This window comes from Gordionus sp. m RMFG-2023, chromosome 3 (genome assembly GCF_954871325.1).
Source record: "Gordionus sp. m RMFG-2023 chromosome 3, tfGorSpeb1-WG-v2, whole genome shotgun sequence".
In the NCBI taxonomy this organism is placed as follows: domain Eukaryota; kingdom Metazoa; phylum Nematomorpha; class Gordioida; order Chordodea; family Parachordodidae; genus Gordionus; species Gordionus sp. m RMFG-2023.
Window position 1 is genome coordinate 17,251,118 of NC_088777.1, and position 20,477 is coordinate 17,271,594.

The following is a 20,477-nucleotide window of genomic DNA, read 5'->3' on the forward strand; positions in this document are numbered from 1 at the left end:
AAATTTATTTATATATTCAAGCTTCACATATTTTGATCTGTGGTGTGTTAAGAAATGTATAAATTTATTTACAAACTTTTTTGAAAATGAACGCGTATTTGAATATAAATATTAATCAGATAGCCGATAATATCTTAAATAGATAAAATATGTATATGGGCATTAGGTATAATGAGTTTAATGTTGATTGAATTCGAAGAGGAAATGTGTATATTGTAGATGCCGAACTTTTGATATTTATTTTCTTGATTATAGCTGTGTCGGCTATCAAGGTATCGCCATATTTATCGAGCAATATTAAAATTACGGCGTTCGTTGATGAATATATTTCCTGTCATTTATTTTAAATATTAATATATATTTATTGAATTCTATGATTTAATAAAAAAAACACAGCACTTGTGATATTGTTTTTAATATTGTTGATTTAAAATGATATTATAAATATGACCACCAAACTCTTATATTCCTAGAACGCTAAAAACACTTTGGTATGGCCCTTAGTAGACCTGTGCGCCAGCCGGCCATTATGCCGAAAACGCCGCCGATCAGAAATTTCTTTCATATTTCTTACCTTTTTATTCTAATAATTGGTCAACATCACTGTTGTAATTTTTTTAATGTCAATCAGGATGATGAATTTTTATTTTCTACTATTTTAAAATCATAATTATATTGACGTCATTATAGAATTCAATCAATCAAAAATCTAAAATTCGTTACCATAATTTTGTATATTTTAAAAAATGGATGTCTACATTTAATAATTCTATAAATAATTTTAGTATCCTAACTCTGAATAATAAAAAATCCATAGTCTGGAATTTTTTTTGCAAAAGAATTAGAGAAATTATTATAGCTCTAAGATATAAAACTGCAGAGGTTGAATTAGAATTGAGGAAGATCAAAAAAATGTTTAAGTACAATAGATTTAACATCAGACATGTTAGATCTTGACAGCATTGATCCATACCCGGATACCCCTTTTCAAATTGGCAATTCCAATGATAATAATAACAATAATTCCACGCATATGAAAACCTTAAAATTAAATGCCCCAACACGTTGGCATAGTATATTAATTATGCTAGAAAGCATATCTGGATTAATTAAGAATTTAATTAATAATGTTTTGTAAGAATTGGGAAGCACTTTATCAAATTATGAATCTGAGCTGGTAGAAGATCTATTAGCATTTCTTTCAAAATTTAAAGAAACTGTCGAATTTCTTTCAGTACAAAAAGGGCCTACTTTAAACTTGGCGTTACTTTTTAGAAGTGAAATTGAAACAAATTTAATAGTAAATGATAGTGAAAGTCCTGAAATCATTTCACTTAAGGAAAATATGCTAAAAAAAACTTGCGTTATGATTTTCGGTGTGTAATCTGCAAGTAATAATATATTCTTTTATTTTTTATTTAAAATTATCTAGGTATTGGCTTCTCTTTTAGATCCAAGATTTCAAAAATTGACAATTGTGTCAAAGTATTTAATAGAGCAAAATTGTTCAGCTTCAGAATTTATAATAAAACATCTTAAACTTATAGAGAATGATGATAATCAGATAGTAAATATAGCTAATGAGGATCAAGATGAATTATTAAATTTAAGTTATTTGACAAAATTGGCAAATAAACATTTAACAAATATAAATTATGATTCCAAGTTAGGTGACTTAGAACAAGAATGCCACAGTTTTCTTGGAAAACGATATTCACAAGATATGGACGTTCTAAATTTTTGGAGAGAAAAGAAGAGTAAACTTCCCAATCTTTCCAGGCTCCCTTACATTTGGATGACTAGCACACCTAGTGAAAGAGTTTTCTCTACCGCTGGATTGACGTTAAATTCAAGGGGATCATTATTATCCCGAAAATTTAAATAAAATAATTTTTATACATGATAATTATAAAATTACGAAATCAATTTTGGATTTATAATGAGTTTTCTATTAAATAAATATTAAAAAATATGCCGAGATATCTGTAGGGTAATGTATATTCGTTTTTTTTTAAAATAATAAGCAATTAAAAAAATTTATGTTATAAAAATTTATAACTGCACCGATTTACACCGATTTTGTTGACGGCGGCTAAAAATCGACGCGCCGCCGGCCGTCGATAGGATTTTTTGAAAATTGCGCCGGCCGCCGATAGTTTGTCGGCGCACAGGTCTAGCCCTTAGCATTAATATCTTAATTATTGGTTATACAAATTTCAAAAATTGAAATATAAAGTAAATTAGTTTTCTTATTTAGTTAAAATAATTTTATTTTTTTAAAAAAGATCGATACTCTACCACTATTAACCCTCTGCTCGCCTTTTTTTTTATATACTCCTTAGACGTAAAATAATTAGTTCAAATTTTATTTCATATATAAAAAAATAATAATAACATCAATTGGTATCACTGTGCGCAAAAATATAATATTGTTAGGAATAAAAATGGTAAAATTATAATGAATATTGTTAGATTCTATTTATAATCAAATTGTAATAGACCAAAGTTTAACATTTGCTCAAAAAAGGAAAACATCTTCAAAGATGTTGATCTTAGAAAATTTTTGCTAAATCCTATAATAGACGATATTTCATAAAAACTAAAGGCCAAAATTTTCAAAAAGTTAAAACATCTTATCTTTGTTTGCTTAGGACCAGCCCAGTAATGAGCGAACGTGAATGATGTAGAGGTCCATTTTATACAAGTAAAGACACACGTTAGCCTGTCTACTAATAAATTACGATTGAATTATTATATATTTATATTATAATGACAAATTAAATCATTGAGCTTTCTTAATGTTTAGAAAATAACATGCAATTTGATAATTAACTCATATATGACTTTAGAGAGTTAAACATATCGAAGCTACCTTTATCTACTAAAAAAAATGGGCTGTAATCCTTATAATAATGTTATTAATAAAAAGATATAATTATAGTATACCTCGATTTCTGGATATTTTTTTGCATAATTATTAACATCGATCTAAAAAAAACCATAAAATTATTTAATTGGAGCGAAAAATATTTTTTGATTTTACCCTTTTAAACGTTTTTTCTGTATCTCGATACGACTTAAGATTCGCTAATATCCATTTCTGAGCTAAATCGCGGGCTATCATTTTTGCTGATGATAATTCACTAGCTTCTAAGCCTTCTATAATCATTAGCATCACCGCCGCATTCGTGTAAGGCATATCCCAATCCAGATTCGAATTGTATTTTGATATAGGTACACCTCCGAGATACCTATGCAATTTCATTTTCTATCAATAATCATTTATAATAATTTTATTGATGTTAAAAAATATATGATATAAACAGAGTTTAACATTTGTTTAATCAAAAATTTTCAAAGATTTTTAAGATTGGAAGATTAAAAAGAAATAAAGATTTAATTTTTTTTTGATTTGATTATGAAAGATTTTTTTCACATAATCCCAAAATATTTTTTTATAAAATGAATTTGGAAATTTGAGCACAATTCCAAGTGTGCATTCTCAAAAATAATCTTCATTTTTTTTGGTTATGTTTGGGATCATGATAAAAATCTTAATATAAATAAGGATACTAAGATTAAAACAATTTTGGTAATCCAACAAATTAGCCGTAATCTTTATTATCTTAAATCAATATTTGATTTAATGCTATTTCTTAGCATACAGGAGCTACTTCGTAGGGCTAGTTCAACAAAAATTACTGATGCTGCAAAAGATGAAAATATAATTTATTCCCCATCCAAAAAGATCCTGAAATAAATAAAATTATAAAATGAATACCCAAAAATGTAAAATATATATAACCACAATTTCAAAACGAAGTCTAATCTATTATGGCGGATATGATGCAGGAATATATATCAAAAAAATATGACAAAGGTGGGATACCTTTTTTTTTAGCTTAAGCCTGATGAGACAAAAGGTGCATCAGTTTAGCCTGAGCATAATTATTCGTTCTATTTTTTTGTAGAGAAATTTAAGAAAATTTAATAGGTTTTACAATGGCTTTCTGCTGAAAGCATAATTAATTGTATTTATTCTAAAGCAACTTAATGAATTAAATATTAATTTATCGAATATAATAAGCCAGGCATATGATGGTGCAAACTTTACCGAAATAGAATAGTACAAACCCTGCTTCAAAAAAAATTAATAAAAAAGTGTCTTGGTGTGATAATATTGTTATAATTTCTAATTTATCTAATGCGTTGTATAATTTTTTTAGGCTTTTTAACGTATCCTGTAAATATTCAGGCCATACTCTTAAGAGACTTTTAGATTAGAGCTTGTCATTTAGAATCTCAAATTATTTATGAGCTATTTATGAAGTATTCTTTTACTTTTCTAATAGAACTCTTAACTCAGACGTTTCCACTCGTGATTCAGTCGAAGGCTTTATCTTTTATCTCAATGCGTTAATATGAATTACATTATATACATTATAATTTATGAAGTAATAATAACAATAGATACACTAAATAAGTATCTACAATTTGTAGGTACAAATATAGTAATATATTAAAAAATTGATAATGATTTAATATTATGGTTGAAAAACTTGTATCAAAATTAAATCCATCCCTCAAAAATCATCAAGGGTACGTTATACACCTACAAATCTTTAAGATTTTTTAAGCGAGACCAAATTGCAATTTGATTGTGAAAAGAACTACAATTGGAGTTCTTTGAAAAATATGAAATTATTGCAGATCATTTGACACATGAATTATAATCTTTATTAATACATTGTCCTCTCCTTAACCCATGTTAAAAGGCCCGCATTAGAATCATTATTTAACTTAAATGTGGAGACGTTACATCATGAAATGAAATAGCAAAATAATTATTACCTGCAGAAGTTAAAAAAACACATTAAAAATTTCGAAATATTGTCTTGCATTGAAGGATCAACGTAAACAAAATTTAGTATTTTAATGGCTTATGAAAAGAAATAACACAAAATTTAGCATTTAATTCATTTATGTAAAATTTAAAAATCGTCGCATTATATTATTATTTTGTATTCATATTAACATTTGCAAATTTTTAATAAAAATAGCAAAATATTTCTGAGCGCCTAACTTGTTTTATTTCAAAAAAATATTGCTCCCCCCACCCAAAGTAAACAGTTGCCCCCTCCCAACAAGAAATTCCTGTCTACAGACCTGTACCGACCTCTAGGGAGAATGCAACCAGTAAAATAAAGTAAAAACGAAAATATAAAAATTTTGGAAATAAAATTAAAAACGAAAGGTAAAATTAGAAAATATAATTCTTAAAATGATAAATTTATAGGAAAATTAATAGAAATATGTGATGACAATATTATCAGCGATATAAAAAAATAATAAGATTATTAGATTTACTAATGAAAAGAGAATATCATTAGTGATACGGAAACGGAAATAATAAGAAGTATGAACATAATCAGAATTGCATAGATAGTAATTGTGTAATTATGATAAAAATAATTTGGGTTATAGGTATAATAAATCATAAAGGTCAGAATACGACCATATAGGGTGTAATAATAAGGTGTTACAGAGACTGTAACCGATGCCTTATAAAAGATATAGAAATCAAGGTTACAATATTAAAAATTGCCAAGCATCCGCTATAAAATTCCTGAGGATATGCACTAAGTATTTCAGAGATAAGATAGGATACAAGATAAATGTCTATAACCATTAAATAAAGGGGCATTCTCACTCGTTAAATACATAACATGGGTGACATATATACCAAAGGTATATGCTATTATAATACCAAGGGTGTAATATGGAAATAATACCTGAGCTATAACATCTTTTAAATTAAGAAATATATGACATTATGCAGTAAATTGTCCTGGAAAACTGACTATTTAATAGTAAAAAATAATCAGGTCTATTACATCGGAAGCCCAATCCGAATCAGGAAATAATATTTTAGGTAACGAAAAATTAATTTATATGAATAAAATAGAAAGTAAAGAAGACCTAAAAAATATCATTTGTAAATAAAACTCCGCTGTCAAATTTCATTTTATGTTAGAGGGTAGTACGAAATATGATCATTGACACTTAAAAATAATAGTAGGAAATAAAGAATATCCATATTATCGGATATAGGAGCTGCTATATTCTTCATGTGGTATAACGAATATTAGTGGATTGCGGCCAAATATGTGGAAAAGGCACAACTTTCCTGATTTATGGATAATTGACTAAATGGTCGAAATCATAGAATGTTTAAAAGTGTTAACTGTATGCAATAGTAGTTATTTATGGGGATTAAAAGATATTTAAATATAGAAATAACTAATACCATTATAACTAATTCAGATAAGAAAGTTTGTGTTTAATATCTAAATTTTAGAATTATGATTAATAAATAAAGAATCTTACATCCGCTAGATGGCGTCTATTTAAAATTTTTAAAAATTATATTTTGGCGATTTTTTTAAATTTTGCAATTTATTTAATAAGATTAATTATTAGCGAGAGTAATCTATTTTTAATTTGATAGGCATCGATAAAAAGTGATTATAAGGGTGACAATTTTTTTCTTTTCGATCTAAAAATCTTTCTTTTTCTTATTATCAAAAGTTATAATGACAATTTATCCATCCCTTTTCCAATTGATTTAAAAATTCCAAATTTATAATATTTTCTTAAAGTCGTTATTTTTAAATACACTTTGCGGGAAAAGAGTATTAAATTGATATGAACATGATTTTTATTTTTTATTTGCCTAATTTTAATAAATTGCTCTTACAATAGAAAATTAAAATAGATTGTGGAAAGTGTATGATATAAAGGTTAAAACTTATATATAAGCTAATAACACTATTAGAGGAGACTGGAGTAAAGCGATTGACGGTGTTACAATGTTGACGCGAATAGCTTTTAACTCCTTGAACATAAAAACCTTAAATCCCTGGTTTGAGGTTGAAATATTTTGCCAAGATGCCAAAATTGCAATATTTTGTTCAAAAGTTATGTTTCATTTTATTTTAACAACCTTAATATGGATATGAGGTAAAATGGCAAAAATGGTACACTTCACTTAATTAATCACAACTTATAGGCAGAAAGATACACTTTTTTTGTTTTGTAAATGAGGCATGATTTGATTTCATATAAATCTATAATTTATTCTGTCTTGCTTATATTTCAAAATTTTATGGCAAAAATGCAAAATACCAATTGTTTTACTCCGGTCTCCCCTAAAATAAATGTTTAATTAATAACTACCTTAAAATAAGCCAAAACTCTACTCTCGTAGGTAATGTTACTTTTACCACCTAATCCATCGCCATAACATTGGGTAAATAATGGAACCATACTGGAAGCGTACCAAATATTTATCAATTTTTCATTCTGGCTTTCCATATCGAACCACACTCCATTTTCATCATCCCAGAGTAATTTTAATGCGCTAATTTTATCTCGACAACGTCTTTCGTGAAGAGTAGATTGCATTGTACTTTCTTATGAAGTTATGATAAAATAATATTTTTTAGAATTAAATAGACAATAAATGTGACAATAAACAATTTTTAAAACATAATTAATCAATATCTAATAAATATTTTTACAAAACTGGAGATGGTATTCAATCTTTTATTATAGTATATACTATATACTAGTGATCTGCATTAGGCCTAATTTTACAAGCCCGACCGGTTCAATTTTTTTAAAAAAGATCTGTCCTACCAGGCCCGATTCCTAACAAATTTTTTTCCATTTGTCCCAAAAAGCTCTTCCCGAAATAAAAATTATTCGTCCGCCCGACCCCACCCGAATTTATTTAAATATAGAAAAATTTAATATTTTTTGATTGTAAAAAATATATTCTCCAAGTAAAAAATATTAGCGCCTTGTTTCTTGCAAGAATTTTAAAATATATCTAATTATTTGACAAAATGTAATAATATCATATCAAAAATGTAAACCCGATCCGGTCAGAAATTTATTAAAAAATATTAGGCCCCACCCAACCCGAACCGAAATTATTTTTTAAAATAGACCCGGGGCTATACTCGGGTCGGGCTGTAAAAAGAGGAGTGACATTGCTAAATCTAAGCATGCTAATTGATAAGCTCGCTTTAACCCTTCCCCTAGCGCCATCATTGGTATATATATTCAAATCCATTTTATATTTTTAAAATTAATATTTATAATTTTGAAGGAAAAAAGAGGAATAACCTGCTAAATTATAGAAAAACGAGAGTAATCTTTCGTTTAAACATAATATAGCGTTTAAATCTACGGGAATCATTTCGATGATCCTTACAGATCTAAATGGATCATCATCATTCTTTTCCGCATTCCATCTGCTAGATTCTTCCCATATGGATTCTGTCATGGAACCAATGTTGGTGTAAAGTTTTTTAACAGACTCTAACCCATAAGATTAAAATATAGTTTAGTATAAATAGAGAATCGTTTAATTTTTAAAAACCTTCAAAAACTGTTTTGGCCAATCGTATATCTTTGTTATATTCAAAGGGTCTCTCATAAAATAAATAAATGGTTGAATAAGTGTAATTATTTATCATATAATATTAAGTAATACCTAGGAGAGTTTGGGGAAACCTGGTAAGTACTAAATGGGTATATGCGTCCAGCCCTATTAATGTATGATTGTTTATTTATCCAATAATTGTTATCTATCTCCAATTGTTTTAGTATCGATATTACAAAATGAGTATCGTTGCTGATTTTCCAATATTCATATACTGTTAATATTAACAATGGAATTGAGCTGTAACCCTTGAAATAAATCCTATTACCATATGGTGTCATGTTAAAATTGTTTCTAAAAATAAATTTATGGTAAAATATTTGGTTATTAAATGATATTAATTTAACTCTTCAATAAGATCCACCATATTTCTAATAATCCCTTTAGCTGTTTCATTCATACCAGCCAATAGCATAGCGCGGACTATGAAATAATTATCACTATATTATATGTAAAAAAATAAATAATATTGATATAACCTATCATATAAAATGGATATATAAAGTCATTGAAAGAATGAGACTATTTTTTCAAAAAAATATTACTCACAAATATCTCATTTCAGCAGCTAAAAAACTTGGTAGTATAAATCCATCTCGCATATACATGATAGTATACCTATCTTTGTTACGCTTTACATTTCGATTTATCTATTTAAAAAAGGATTACCATGAACAGGATTATTTGTATAGAATATAGTTATAAATGTAAAACTTTGCGACTCAGGTCCAACCACTGGAAATGTAAGCGATTAGCTAATTGTCTCAATCTTTCGTCTTTTATTTTCTTCAAGAAATCAGGTCTTGAAACCCAATCATCAGGTTTCCAGAGCTCCATATCTTCCGTTATGTTCAAAAATGTCTGAGTGATAGGATTTTGTATCGATTTAGTGGGTATTTTTTCAAAATTCTCATTTAGAAACTGTTTAAGTCTTTTGTCAAAAGTTGTCAAGTTTTGCGATAATAGTTCAAAACTTGATTTAATCTTGCCTTCAATATTTTTTAGCACATAAATTATATTTAATGAATAATAAATTTAATTTATAGTAACTAGCTTTGATAATAGAGTGATTTATTCCTCATCATCAGTATCTCCACAAACTTAAAATAATATATTTCCCTCCGCTCCCTCCTATTAAAATATCTATATTTAAAATCGGCCAATGAAACATAAATAACTTAATTCTTTTTACTTTTTTAATCGAGATGTTTATTACAAAATATTTTCTGAAAAAATAATCCAATAAATTATACATAATAGTCTACGCTTATATATAATTTTTTCACAAAATGTTTTTTTAACTATTCATGTTTTTAACATTTTATTTCTGATCTCTTGAGAAGGAACATTGATATAAGCAGGTTATGCTATATAAGCACGTACAACGAGCCAGCGACAGGGAAGTCATGGGCCGCTAAATTAGACTAATTTAAGTAGTGTTTGCAACGGTCCGGTCTGTCCGGTCTGGTCACTTTTTCTAAAATGAGACCGGACCGATGAACGTTAAGTCAAATGAGACCGGATCGTGGGACCATCCCTCCAGTCCGATCCGGTCCCATCTAAAAAATTTTTTTATTAGGCTACAAAAGTTTTATTCTGAATTAAATTTATTAAAAATGAAAAGTGTCAAAATACCAATATTTTAATTATATCATCAAATCATTTATATTATACAATACAAATGCCTAATATTTCAAAAGAATATTAAAATACAAATTTATTGAATATAATTTAAATCAATTTGATTTACATATTTAATTAATTTTTTTTGATATATATATAATGCGATAGATAGTTATAAAATAAATTATATATAAATAAATATTTTAATTATCTTCTAAAAAATCAAAAATTATTCCATTTTTTATCCGATTCAAGTGTCATTATAGATTGAACCATCTTTGGATTCATTCTATTTCGTTTTTTGTTATTTCATCATTTATACATGCACATTAACTAAAAACAATTCATAGTGTAGTAAACTTTTATCTTCCTTAATCGGTCTTCGGTCGGACCGAACCGAACTATGGGACCGTATTGTCGGACCGGACCGTCCCTTGGGACCCAAGAGTATGATGAGGCCGACTAGGACCGGATCATTGCAAACACTAATTTTAAGAGCTTCCAAAAAAATTTCTTATGCTTTTAAATAAATTGTAATTTAAAAAATGCCGAAATTACTTAATTCAGACATTTATACAAATAATTTTTATTTACTATTTTAATATTGTATAAATATAATGTTTCAAATGAAATTTGGTCAAATTAAATAGGTTCTTAAAAAACATGATGAATGGCCTTTTTTGGATGAATTTTTAACATTAACATTTTTTTTGACCAAAGCGTTGGTTTTTACGCTCTTTCAAATTTAAAAAAGCTAATATTTATTTTTTTTAATTTGAATAATTTGTCAGCTGTTTCCTTAAGATTTTGTGTCTCTAATTTGAAATGGTTATCTTATTTAGGTATACATCCGGAAAACTAGAATTCCTTGGATAATGTTTCCACAAAATGAAATGCTAAAAAAAAATTATTTAAAGAAATCGATTAAAAAATTTAGAGTTGAAGAAGATTCAGGAAAAAATGCAAATTGTGAAATCTCGTTTTTTTTTCGTAAATGAATTAATGGATAGTTTGGAGAGGAGTTTATTTTAAAATTATTCAAACGTAGGATAAAAATTAAATATTTTTAATAATCATCCTAAAATAAAATTATAATTCATTAAATAAATACGGCACTCCTCAGCTCCTGTAAAACTCGTTTTTTGATTCTAATTCCGTTTTGATTACTCTTCCTTATCAGGCGGAATTTGAAAAACGATTATTTAACATTAATGAAAATTTTTATATTATATCGTGTTAAATTTTTATAATTTTACACATTATATATCTTATATTATATACAAAATAAAAATAAAGAATCAAATGGCTAACCCTGTATTCACAGTTAGAGCGAATTTGCGGCCAAGTATACAAAAATACAGCACTATACTTAGCCGTGAATTTGCGTTAACTGTGAATGCAGGGTAACATGGACATGCTATTTTTGACATTTATTTATATTAAATATGAAATGCATTTTTAAAAAAAATATAATATTTATGGATTTAATTGAAAGCGTTTACCAATTTGAATGCTTACCTTTTTTACTAATGAATGTAGCGCGAACGTACTCAGTTTTTGTTAATGAACGACGAACGCGAACAAATTAATTTTTTTAAATATTTACAGTACTACATTACTTATTTCATATTCCAAGCTGCTTATTCACAAATCCCATTTGACGAAGTTAGTTATTTTATGATTTTTTTTAAGCTTATAAGAAAATTTCATTTTTATTCCGGGGCTGCCAAAAGCCTTTGCACAGCCCTATGTATGTAGTAAGGCATATTAGTATCTTCAGCATATAAATCATTTATACGTTATATTTATATATTAAAGACTGGATTTTACCATAATTGTATTCCTGCATGAGTATAGTACCTAACCTAATCTTATGAATTTCTAGAAATTGGTGATATTATGATAAGTAAATTTAATTAATATATAAAAATCTATTGAATCAATTTTAATTAAAAATTTGATGACAAAGTTGTCTAAAAATCATAGAGTAGGTACTGTACACATACGAAAAGACAATTTCGGAAAAATTTGTAAATTAAAAAAAATATGGGCTACAAATAATTTAAATGTAAAAGAATCTAGTATACACTTAAATTCTAGTAATAACATATAACATGTATTCAAAAATTACATAAAAATTTATTCTCACTTGGACTACGTTTAAGTCTCATGTGCAAAAATTCTTTGTCATTTTGGAATATTTGGGATGTTTGCATGGTGTGTAAAATTCTCCCGTAACAAAATATTTCGCTTTTGAATAATTTAACGAAAGATAAAACTGTGATTAAATTTTGTAAAATAGTATTTTTTTAATACAAAATATTTATAAATAAAAACGATTTAATACATTAATTGGTCGAAATGTTAAACCTTTCACAAGGCGGGATTAATTGCTTTGGTATAGTAATGGGAGGAAGTATTGATAAAAAGCATTTCAAATTCCACGATAAAAATATCCAAAATATCCACATTTCGTTAAGCCTTCTTTAAAATATAAATAAATAGGAATATTCAATATTAAAATTATTCATGAAGGCAAATCGCATCGTACAATGTCATTTTTTTTATCATACAACTATGTTACATAATTCTACATATTTATGTCCTTCATTTATAACAAAAAAAGATGATGGTTATTTTTTATATGACAATTTTTTGTTCGATTTAAAATTCATGTTCAATATCTTTTCAAATATTATTTTTATTATTGTTATTATTTCAAACAATTGTGAAATTTTCAAAATATTATATTAACAATTAAAAAATATTTCTTCATTTTTTTATCCTATCGCATTCCGTCTATAAGGATACTTTTCATTTTTAATAAATAGAAAGAAGTTATTAACTATTTCACAAATAAAAATGACTTTAGTGATTTAAAAAGTCAATTATTATTTGACAATATAAGTGTTTCCTTTGCATTGTTCATTTTATTTTCTATATAAATTTTAACTACGAATTAAAAATAAACTTTGACCATTTTGAAATTTTTTTTATAAATATAGTGGAGTAATAATAATAATATTGAAGTTCGATTAAAATATAATTTCAAAAATCTTATAAATTTAATCGTAAAATATGACAATGAAACATTTTCCTTTTTTAAAAAATAATATACGATAAACCAATAATAGAGCAGGAAAAACTTTCACTTTAATAATACACTAATGGCTAATGCTAAGTATATACGAGTACAACATAGTTCATGATATAATAAGACCTGTGCGCCAATGTCTCAATCGACGGCGGCGTTATTTTTTAATTTTTTCATCGGCGTTCGGCGGCGTGCCGATTTCGCCGCCGCCTACTAAATTGCCGGCGGCGGTGGCGCTATATTTAATTTAAAAAAATTTAATTTATAAATCATTGTATTTTTTTAATGAATTTAATTTATAAATCAAAGTATTACATTTTTTTATAATTAATTTGGGCGCTCTTTTCTAACACATTGTTAACATAGTTTAATTCATTTCTTAAATTATTTCCTGTCTCACTCCAATTTAAACTTAATTTTCTCATTCTCAGAAATAAACTCTGAAATTGCATTTTTACTCAGATCAGAGTCACATAAACAACACATATTAGTAATATTCTATTGTTTTTATTATAACAAATTAAAATATAAATTTGGAATGCAAACAAAATATAAAGTATGAAATATAATAAATCAGAATTCAGATTCAGAAAAATTATAATTGTCATGAATAAATAGTATTTTATCAAGATTCGTGGGATATAAAGAAGTCCTTTTGAATAGAAAAAACTCTTTTGTAGGTATACAAAGAACCTTCCTGGCTAAATAAGCCTAGGAAGTTCCTGTCGCTTTTTCCCAAAAGATTAATGTGCAACCTCTTCTGGGATATTATGTTGGCTGAGCAAAATATGACATTCTTGTTCTAGATTACTAATGTTGTTATAATCTTTGCTTGGAAGGGAATGTTCACGAGCTATTAGTTATACAAGAACTGGATGCTTGCCCATTATCTTCAACTTGAATCTCATTCTGTGCAATTCTATCATCTAAAAGTTTTAAATGTCTAATTAAAAATTGCAATGATGTCGTAAAATTCGAATTAAAATATTCTCAAACAATTTTAAGATTTTGAAATCTGGGATCAAATAGAGTCGCTAATATAAATGTTTAAAATATAATTTTATTAATAAAAATATAAAATAACTTAAAGTTCAGTAATTGGAAACCTATGGTCAAGTTTTTTTTTCATATTTTCTTTTCCAAATAATATCTGAGCAATCAGATCTATTGCTTTAGGGTTTCTATTTCACTGCGAAATAATAACCCTAAGTATAATGTCGATTCCTTTTGGGAGGAAAGAAATTTCACCGACTCTCAGGGATTTAATACTGCGTAAAGCTCATCAATCATATGCCATTCATTAAAAGAGTTTTAAAGATTGTTTTCCTATTTTATTTATAACATTATTTATAGGAATTTTGTTTACAATACGAACACTTTCTAGCATAATTAATATGCTTTTCCAGCTGGTAGGGCAATTTAATTTTAAAGTTTTTATATTAATTAGATTGATTGGTGCAATGCCATTTCTATCGATTCATCAGACATATCAAAATGGTCATCAAAGTATGGATCAGAATCATCATTATCCAAGATATGACCTGTCTCATAAACTGACTGCATACATTTACGATGCTCTTCCTCAATTTCACATTCCAAATCAGCTACTCGATATCTGTGGGCTGAAATAATTTCTCTAATTTTTTTAATGAGAATATCAATAAAATGGATTATGTTTATCCGAATCTTCCTCATCTTTTTTCCCCAATTTTAGGCAAGGTTCGCAATACATATAATCAGGCATTATTGTACTTTTCTTATTTTCATTCTTCAAAAAGATTTCCAAATTACTTCCAGACATAACTTGATTTATGATTAGTAGAGAGAGTTGCTATTTCAGAATTGTATATAGGGTAGTTTAAAACGTGCAAGTCCATAAAAATAATTAATATATATTGTTTGTGGAAATGAAATACGATATATGAATATATGTAAATGATATACACTATTCTATTATTAGCAATATAATACAATTCATATGTTGATTTTATTAATGTTAATATTCAAATTTAAATAATAATAATTTAATATATATATAATTAAACAGCATTCTAAAAATTATACATACTGCGCCGCCGCCATAAATAAAATTGGCGGCGAGCCGACTCGCGCCGATGATCTCAATCGGAGGCTGTTCTGGCGTGAATAAAATTGCAAGCGGCGCACAGGTTTAGATATAATTGATTTATAGTAGACTTGTTATTGCATTTAGATCTACAATTGCAATGACGAATTTTTATATCACTAATTTTTAATAAGCAAAATATAATTTTTTTATACAAAAATAAAATTGTCAAATTTTTTAATAAAATTTATAAAGTATTTGTGGCGCATCAGTTTTTGAATACAGCGATATAAATCAAGAATTTCTTTTAACAATTTCTTTAACACTCATAAAAAAAGAATAAAATAAGTGTATCGTTGGAATAGGGAGTGAAGACTCAAGCCCATTAAAAAATTTGGAAAACCCCCAGAAATTTTAAAAATATATTTCGATATGGGTAACTTTTTTTGTTACTTTTAGAGAATTTTCCTTTTTTGCTAGGCAATTATAATAGAATTTTCTGAATTTCTTAGATTACTCAAAATTGAGCCCTTCCCATCCATCATATAAATAGAAAAAGATAGCGATTCCACTATATAAAATTAAAATATAATTTATATAAGAGATCGGGGATAAGTGGTTATGTGCCAGTGGCCATCACTCTTAACTGCTTATCTATTTAATTATATTGCCTCTAACAAAAAATCTCTTATACTACATTATTTTAGTGTAGTTACGAATTCACGCATTCAAATTAATAATATTTTTTATATAGATATAATTCCTAAACTTCATATATACATATTAATTTTATATAGATATAATTCTTAAACTTCAAACTATATTCATAAAACGGAATAATATTTTGTAATCTATATAGACCATTTGATAACGACAGGAAGGCAAAGAATGACACGTATTAGGTAGCCATCTTAATAATTAAGATTGTAATTTTCCTATTATATAATAATTAAAATAGTATATTAATATGTTTTTAATATTTATAAATATCAAACATTAATAAAGCCAGGGATACGAACCGAAATAAATTTCAATTTGGTTTATATTCGGTTTAGATAAGTCTATGAATGAATCCTATATCTTTATGCTTCAATTAGTGATAAAATGTTTAAATAAAATAGTATGACTATTCTCCTCCGAGTGTATATGGCTAGAAGCGAATTGGCAATGCTGCGGCCTTGTAGACGCATTTTCCTAGCGGCCTCATTTTTATGGGTCTTTGCCCTCATACTCTCATATACCATTTTGCCCGGCTTTCGACCGGATCCTTTAAATGTTAATACGTTTTTATTATTTCTTAAATTTTTTGACAAACACATAATGATGGGTCATAGGTATATCCAGGATTTTTCTAGAGAAGGAGAAACACTATTAGGTAGAGTTTTTCATAAAATTTATTGGAGGTCTTTAGGTCCACTTATTGAAGGCCTTTGATATTATATTTTTTATAAAATAAATTTTGGGTTTTCACTTTTTTTTCTTATAAAAAATGTTTTTTTTCTAGAAATTTTGTTGTTATTTTAAAAAGTTTTTAATTTTTACTAATTTCTTTCAAATTCTTCTTTTTAGTGATATATTGTATACATTCGGAGGGGGGGGGGAATGTTTATTAGCTTAAAATGATATTTACGGCAACAGACAAATTTGCTATGAGGGGAAATCCCTCCCTCTCTCTTGGTTGGGCTCCTGTGATGGGTTAAAAATTATATTGCAACATTATATTTTTAAAAAGAAAAAAGACAAGCACTACACGATCATTATTTGCAGGATTTTAATTTGTTTTACATCTAATAACAATTTATTTTAAAATTAAAAGATATTAAATATTATTTTAAAATATATAAATGTTTATAAAAATACAAGTTATATTTGTTTACCTAAAATATATTAATATAAAATTTAAAAAAATTAATGTATATTTGAAAATATGTTGCTATAATATAAATACATTATAAATGAGTGAATAGATTAAATAAATATAAATCAATAATTATAAATTTACGGGAAAAATCAATTTAATTCATACAGATAGTATATTAAAATTTTATAAATACCAGAATCGCGAATATAAATGAGAAAAAAAGGTAGAGGAGACTGGGGTTAAGTAAACCCCCGGGGCTTGGCAAACCACTTAATCTCATTTTAAAATCAAATACGCCAGAAAGTTAAAATTTTATCCTAATATAGTTTTCATTAGTATACATCTATGGACAAAATATATTTTAAAATAATTAATTACTAAAAATTTTATTTAAGAAATAAAATTTTGATGAAATATTCAAAAGATTTTTACATGACAGAATTTAAATTTTTATTAAAATATATGATCATTTATATGTAAATTAAATTTTATTACAAAGTTTAAACATTCTTCTATAATTTGGGTAAGTTTTATGAGTATTTATCAAATCTAGATATTATTTCAATCATGATTTGTCAATTAAGAGCTAGCGGGGTTTGCTAAACCATACACGTCAATTATAGCAATTAATAATGAAAAAAATTTCAAAATCTTGAAAAGGCAATTTCATGGCTGTTTATGATTGGTATTTAGGATTTATGCTAATAAATCTTAATCTCTCCTTAAAATTCATATTTTTTTATGTCCAAAATGTTTATTAAATTAGTCAAAGTTAAGTTTCAATTTTTATATATAATTAGCTTCAATTAATAAGTATTATGATATTTTGAACAATAAAACAATAAAATTATTCTATACATATCATTATTAATAAATAAAAATGCATTTCAATTTATTATGGCCTAAAAAAACCAATGGTTTAGGAAGCCCCTTGAAGTGGTTTGCCCCACCCCGCTATTGGAGCTTGTTGAACAAAATTTTCACTTTTACAAAAAATAAAATTAAAAAAAAATAATTATATTCTTAAGATTTTTTATAAGGCACCTTTATAGAGTATAGTTTTAGGTATCCAATCATATATTATTTTTTATATTATCTATAAAACAACAAGAGCTATAGACAATTTTGTAAAAATTGGTTCGACTAACCCCAGTCTCCCCTACATATATTTATTAATTTGAGAATGAGAAAAAAAATGATTATAAACAATGTTGGGAAGGGAAAAAGATCTAGATCATTCCAGCTGCTCGGAAAATTAACCTACAAAGAATATTAAATTAGATTTTATAATTTGAATTTCTGCGTTGACGTAAGTAAACGCCTTTTGGGTCTCCTGATTTAATTCTTGTGACCCTGTCAATTTTAATTAGATTAAGAGCCTGGCTTCAAAAATGTCATGGTTATAGTGCAAACTGGTATGAATTAATATTCATTCAGGAATGTTCACATATTGTTAAACTCTTCCGTACATTTTAAGATGTCTTTATTGATGTTAGACTAGAAATAGGCCACTTCCTAAAAAATTTGTCCATCGGGCCGTCTCCCATCAGTGAAGAGACCAGCCGGGGCTCTAAAGTGGTAGGAAAGCTTGCAGACTTAAAACCCGTTTAATGAGAGCATTGCATCTGATATGTTGAATTGAACGTCCACTGCTAAAGATGCAGTGGAAAATGACAGCCAGATTGGCCTAACTTCTTGCACTTGGAGCACTCATATAAGACTGAGACAGTCACATTTAAGCGAATGGTCACTGCAAAGCTGAATTCTTGGTTTGACAGCTCGAGGTCAAGATTTCTAAAGGGAATGGCGTCTAGGTATTCATATCCAGACCCTTGGTTGAGAGAGGCTAAGAGGGTATGATCTTCAGATAGTAGAGTTAATCAAAGGACCTTGCAATCATCGGACTATCCCAATCCTTTTATTCATGGGAGGCCAGAAGTTGATCACCGCCCACTGAGGCTTTCCATATGATATAGGCTTCTTCAAATAGAGCATCTGGCAAGGATAAGTGATCAGTTACTATTTTGAAGCTTGCCCATCTGGACGAGATAAAACCACTGATTGATAAGACTATGGGTGATTGTAACCCTATATTTCCTTTATTGCAGTGGAGAGTGGCTTGATGCCATAAATTGGAAACAAACTTGAGATTAATTATTTTTTCCATAGTGTTTTTTATTTTGGATTCATATACTTTTAAAGATTCGATGTTTAAAAATAGCCGCTGACCACAGAACATAGAGGTTTTTCAGTATGTTGAATAAAATTTTAATATTATTATCATATAACTATATGAAACATATATTTGGGTTAAATAGTAAAGCGAAGAACATCTAAGCCCTAAAGGCCGAGATGCTAAAATATCTTTCTCTCATAGTATAATATTTTCAGTCGCAAGACAATTTTTAAATTAAATTACTATATTATCTTTGCTTCAACTGCATTTTGAAGGTCTTGAGTGTTGAAAAACATACGATCTAATCAAAACTTTTAACTTTTTTATAATAATAAAAAGTCCACTCAAGGATTTTTAAAATTTTAATGATTACTATAATAAATCTAAAGGTCATGAATCAAAAAATTAACTCATTTATAGATTTTCCTACTTCTATTAATATTATAAACATTATTTATAAGATATGATAACAATTTGAATTAATAGTAAAAAATATTCATTATTATATTATATATTACATTTACAAATGAAAATAATAATAAAGAATTAATAATTCAATAACATAAAAAAACGAATTCATATTATGCCAAAAATCAATAATTTTGCATGACACGATCTGTCCGTTCACGCAGAACATAATTGATAATCATTAGTTAAATAAATAAATGCAATAAAAATTGATATATGTATAATTCAAGCCATTTAAATTATGAGGAACTGCTTAACTCAATCAAATAGTTTTCGATTTCAATTTTTCTCTCTCTCTTCATTAAATTAGATACATTTTAGCTATAAACATCAATATCAAATATTATCTTACGGATATTATGAAATATAATATGGAATTTGGAAATATTTTTAAAATTAACTGATTCGCCAAATAATTATTATATAACAGTTATTATAATGTTTTTAATTTTTTGAACTAGGAAATTATTTTTACTAAAGTTTAATTTTTTTATTAGAATTTTTGTTTTCAAATTTCAAACATTAAATTTATATTTTTTTTGAACTTATAAAGAGTTTTTAAATTTTAATATTAAATTTAAAGTTATTAAAATTTATTTTGCTAAAAAAAAACTATACGAAAAAAATTTACTTTAAAAGAATAAAATAAATAACAAAATTCTATTAAATTAAATTAAATTT

General features: G+C 26.7%; 1 protein-coding gene across 1 annotated transcript; it reads right to left on the reverse strand.

The window, feature by feature from the left end:
• Positions 1–97: 97 nt before the first annotated feature.
• LOC135926432 (trehalase-like) lies at positions 98–20,245 on the reverse strand. The gene is made up of 13 exons (XM_065462317.1): positions 20,149–20,245; positions 12,503–12,616; positions 12,282–12,382; positions 9,224–9,498; positions 9,059–9,159; positions 8,857–8,949; positions 8,561–8,803; positions 8,447–8,496; positions 8,191–8,385; positions 7,237–7,472; positions 3,044–3,268; positions 2,947–2,988; positions 98–331 (listed from the first exon to the last, which is right to left on the reverse strand). Exons 2-13 carry the CDS (start codon positions 12,601–12,603, stop codon positions 116–118), a joined length of 1,878 nt encoding a protein of 625 aa, XP_065318389.1. The 5' UTR covers positions 12,604–12,616; positions 20,149–20,245; the 3' UTR covers positions 98–115.
• Between the last annotated feature and the right edge of the window lie 232 nt (positions 20,246–20,477).

Coding starts and splice junctions, on each gene's coding strand:
- LOC135926432 (XM_065462317.1), bottom strand. CDS start 12,603: ATGTGGATATTTTGGATATTTTTATCGTGGAATTTGAAATGCTTTTTA. Junction 3,269..7,236: donor GAGTTTTGGCTTATTTTAAG/GTAGTTATTAAT, acceptor GATTATTGATAG/AAAATGAAATTGCATAGGTA. Junction 2,989..3,043: donor CAGAAAAAACGTTTAAAAGG/GTAAAATCAAAA, acceptor GGTTTTTTTTAG/ATCGATGTTAATAATTATGC.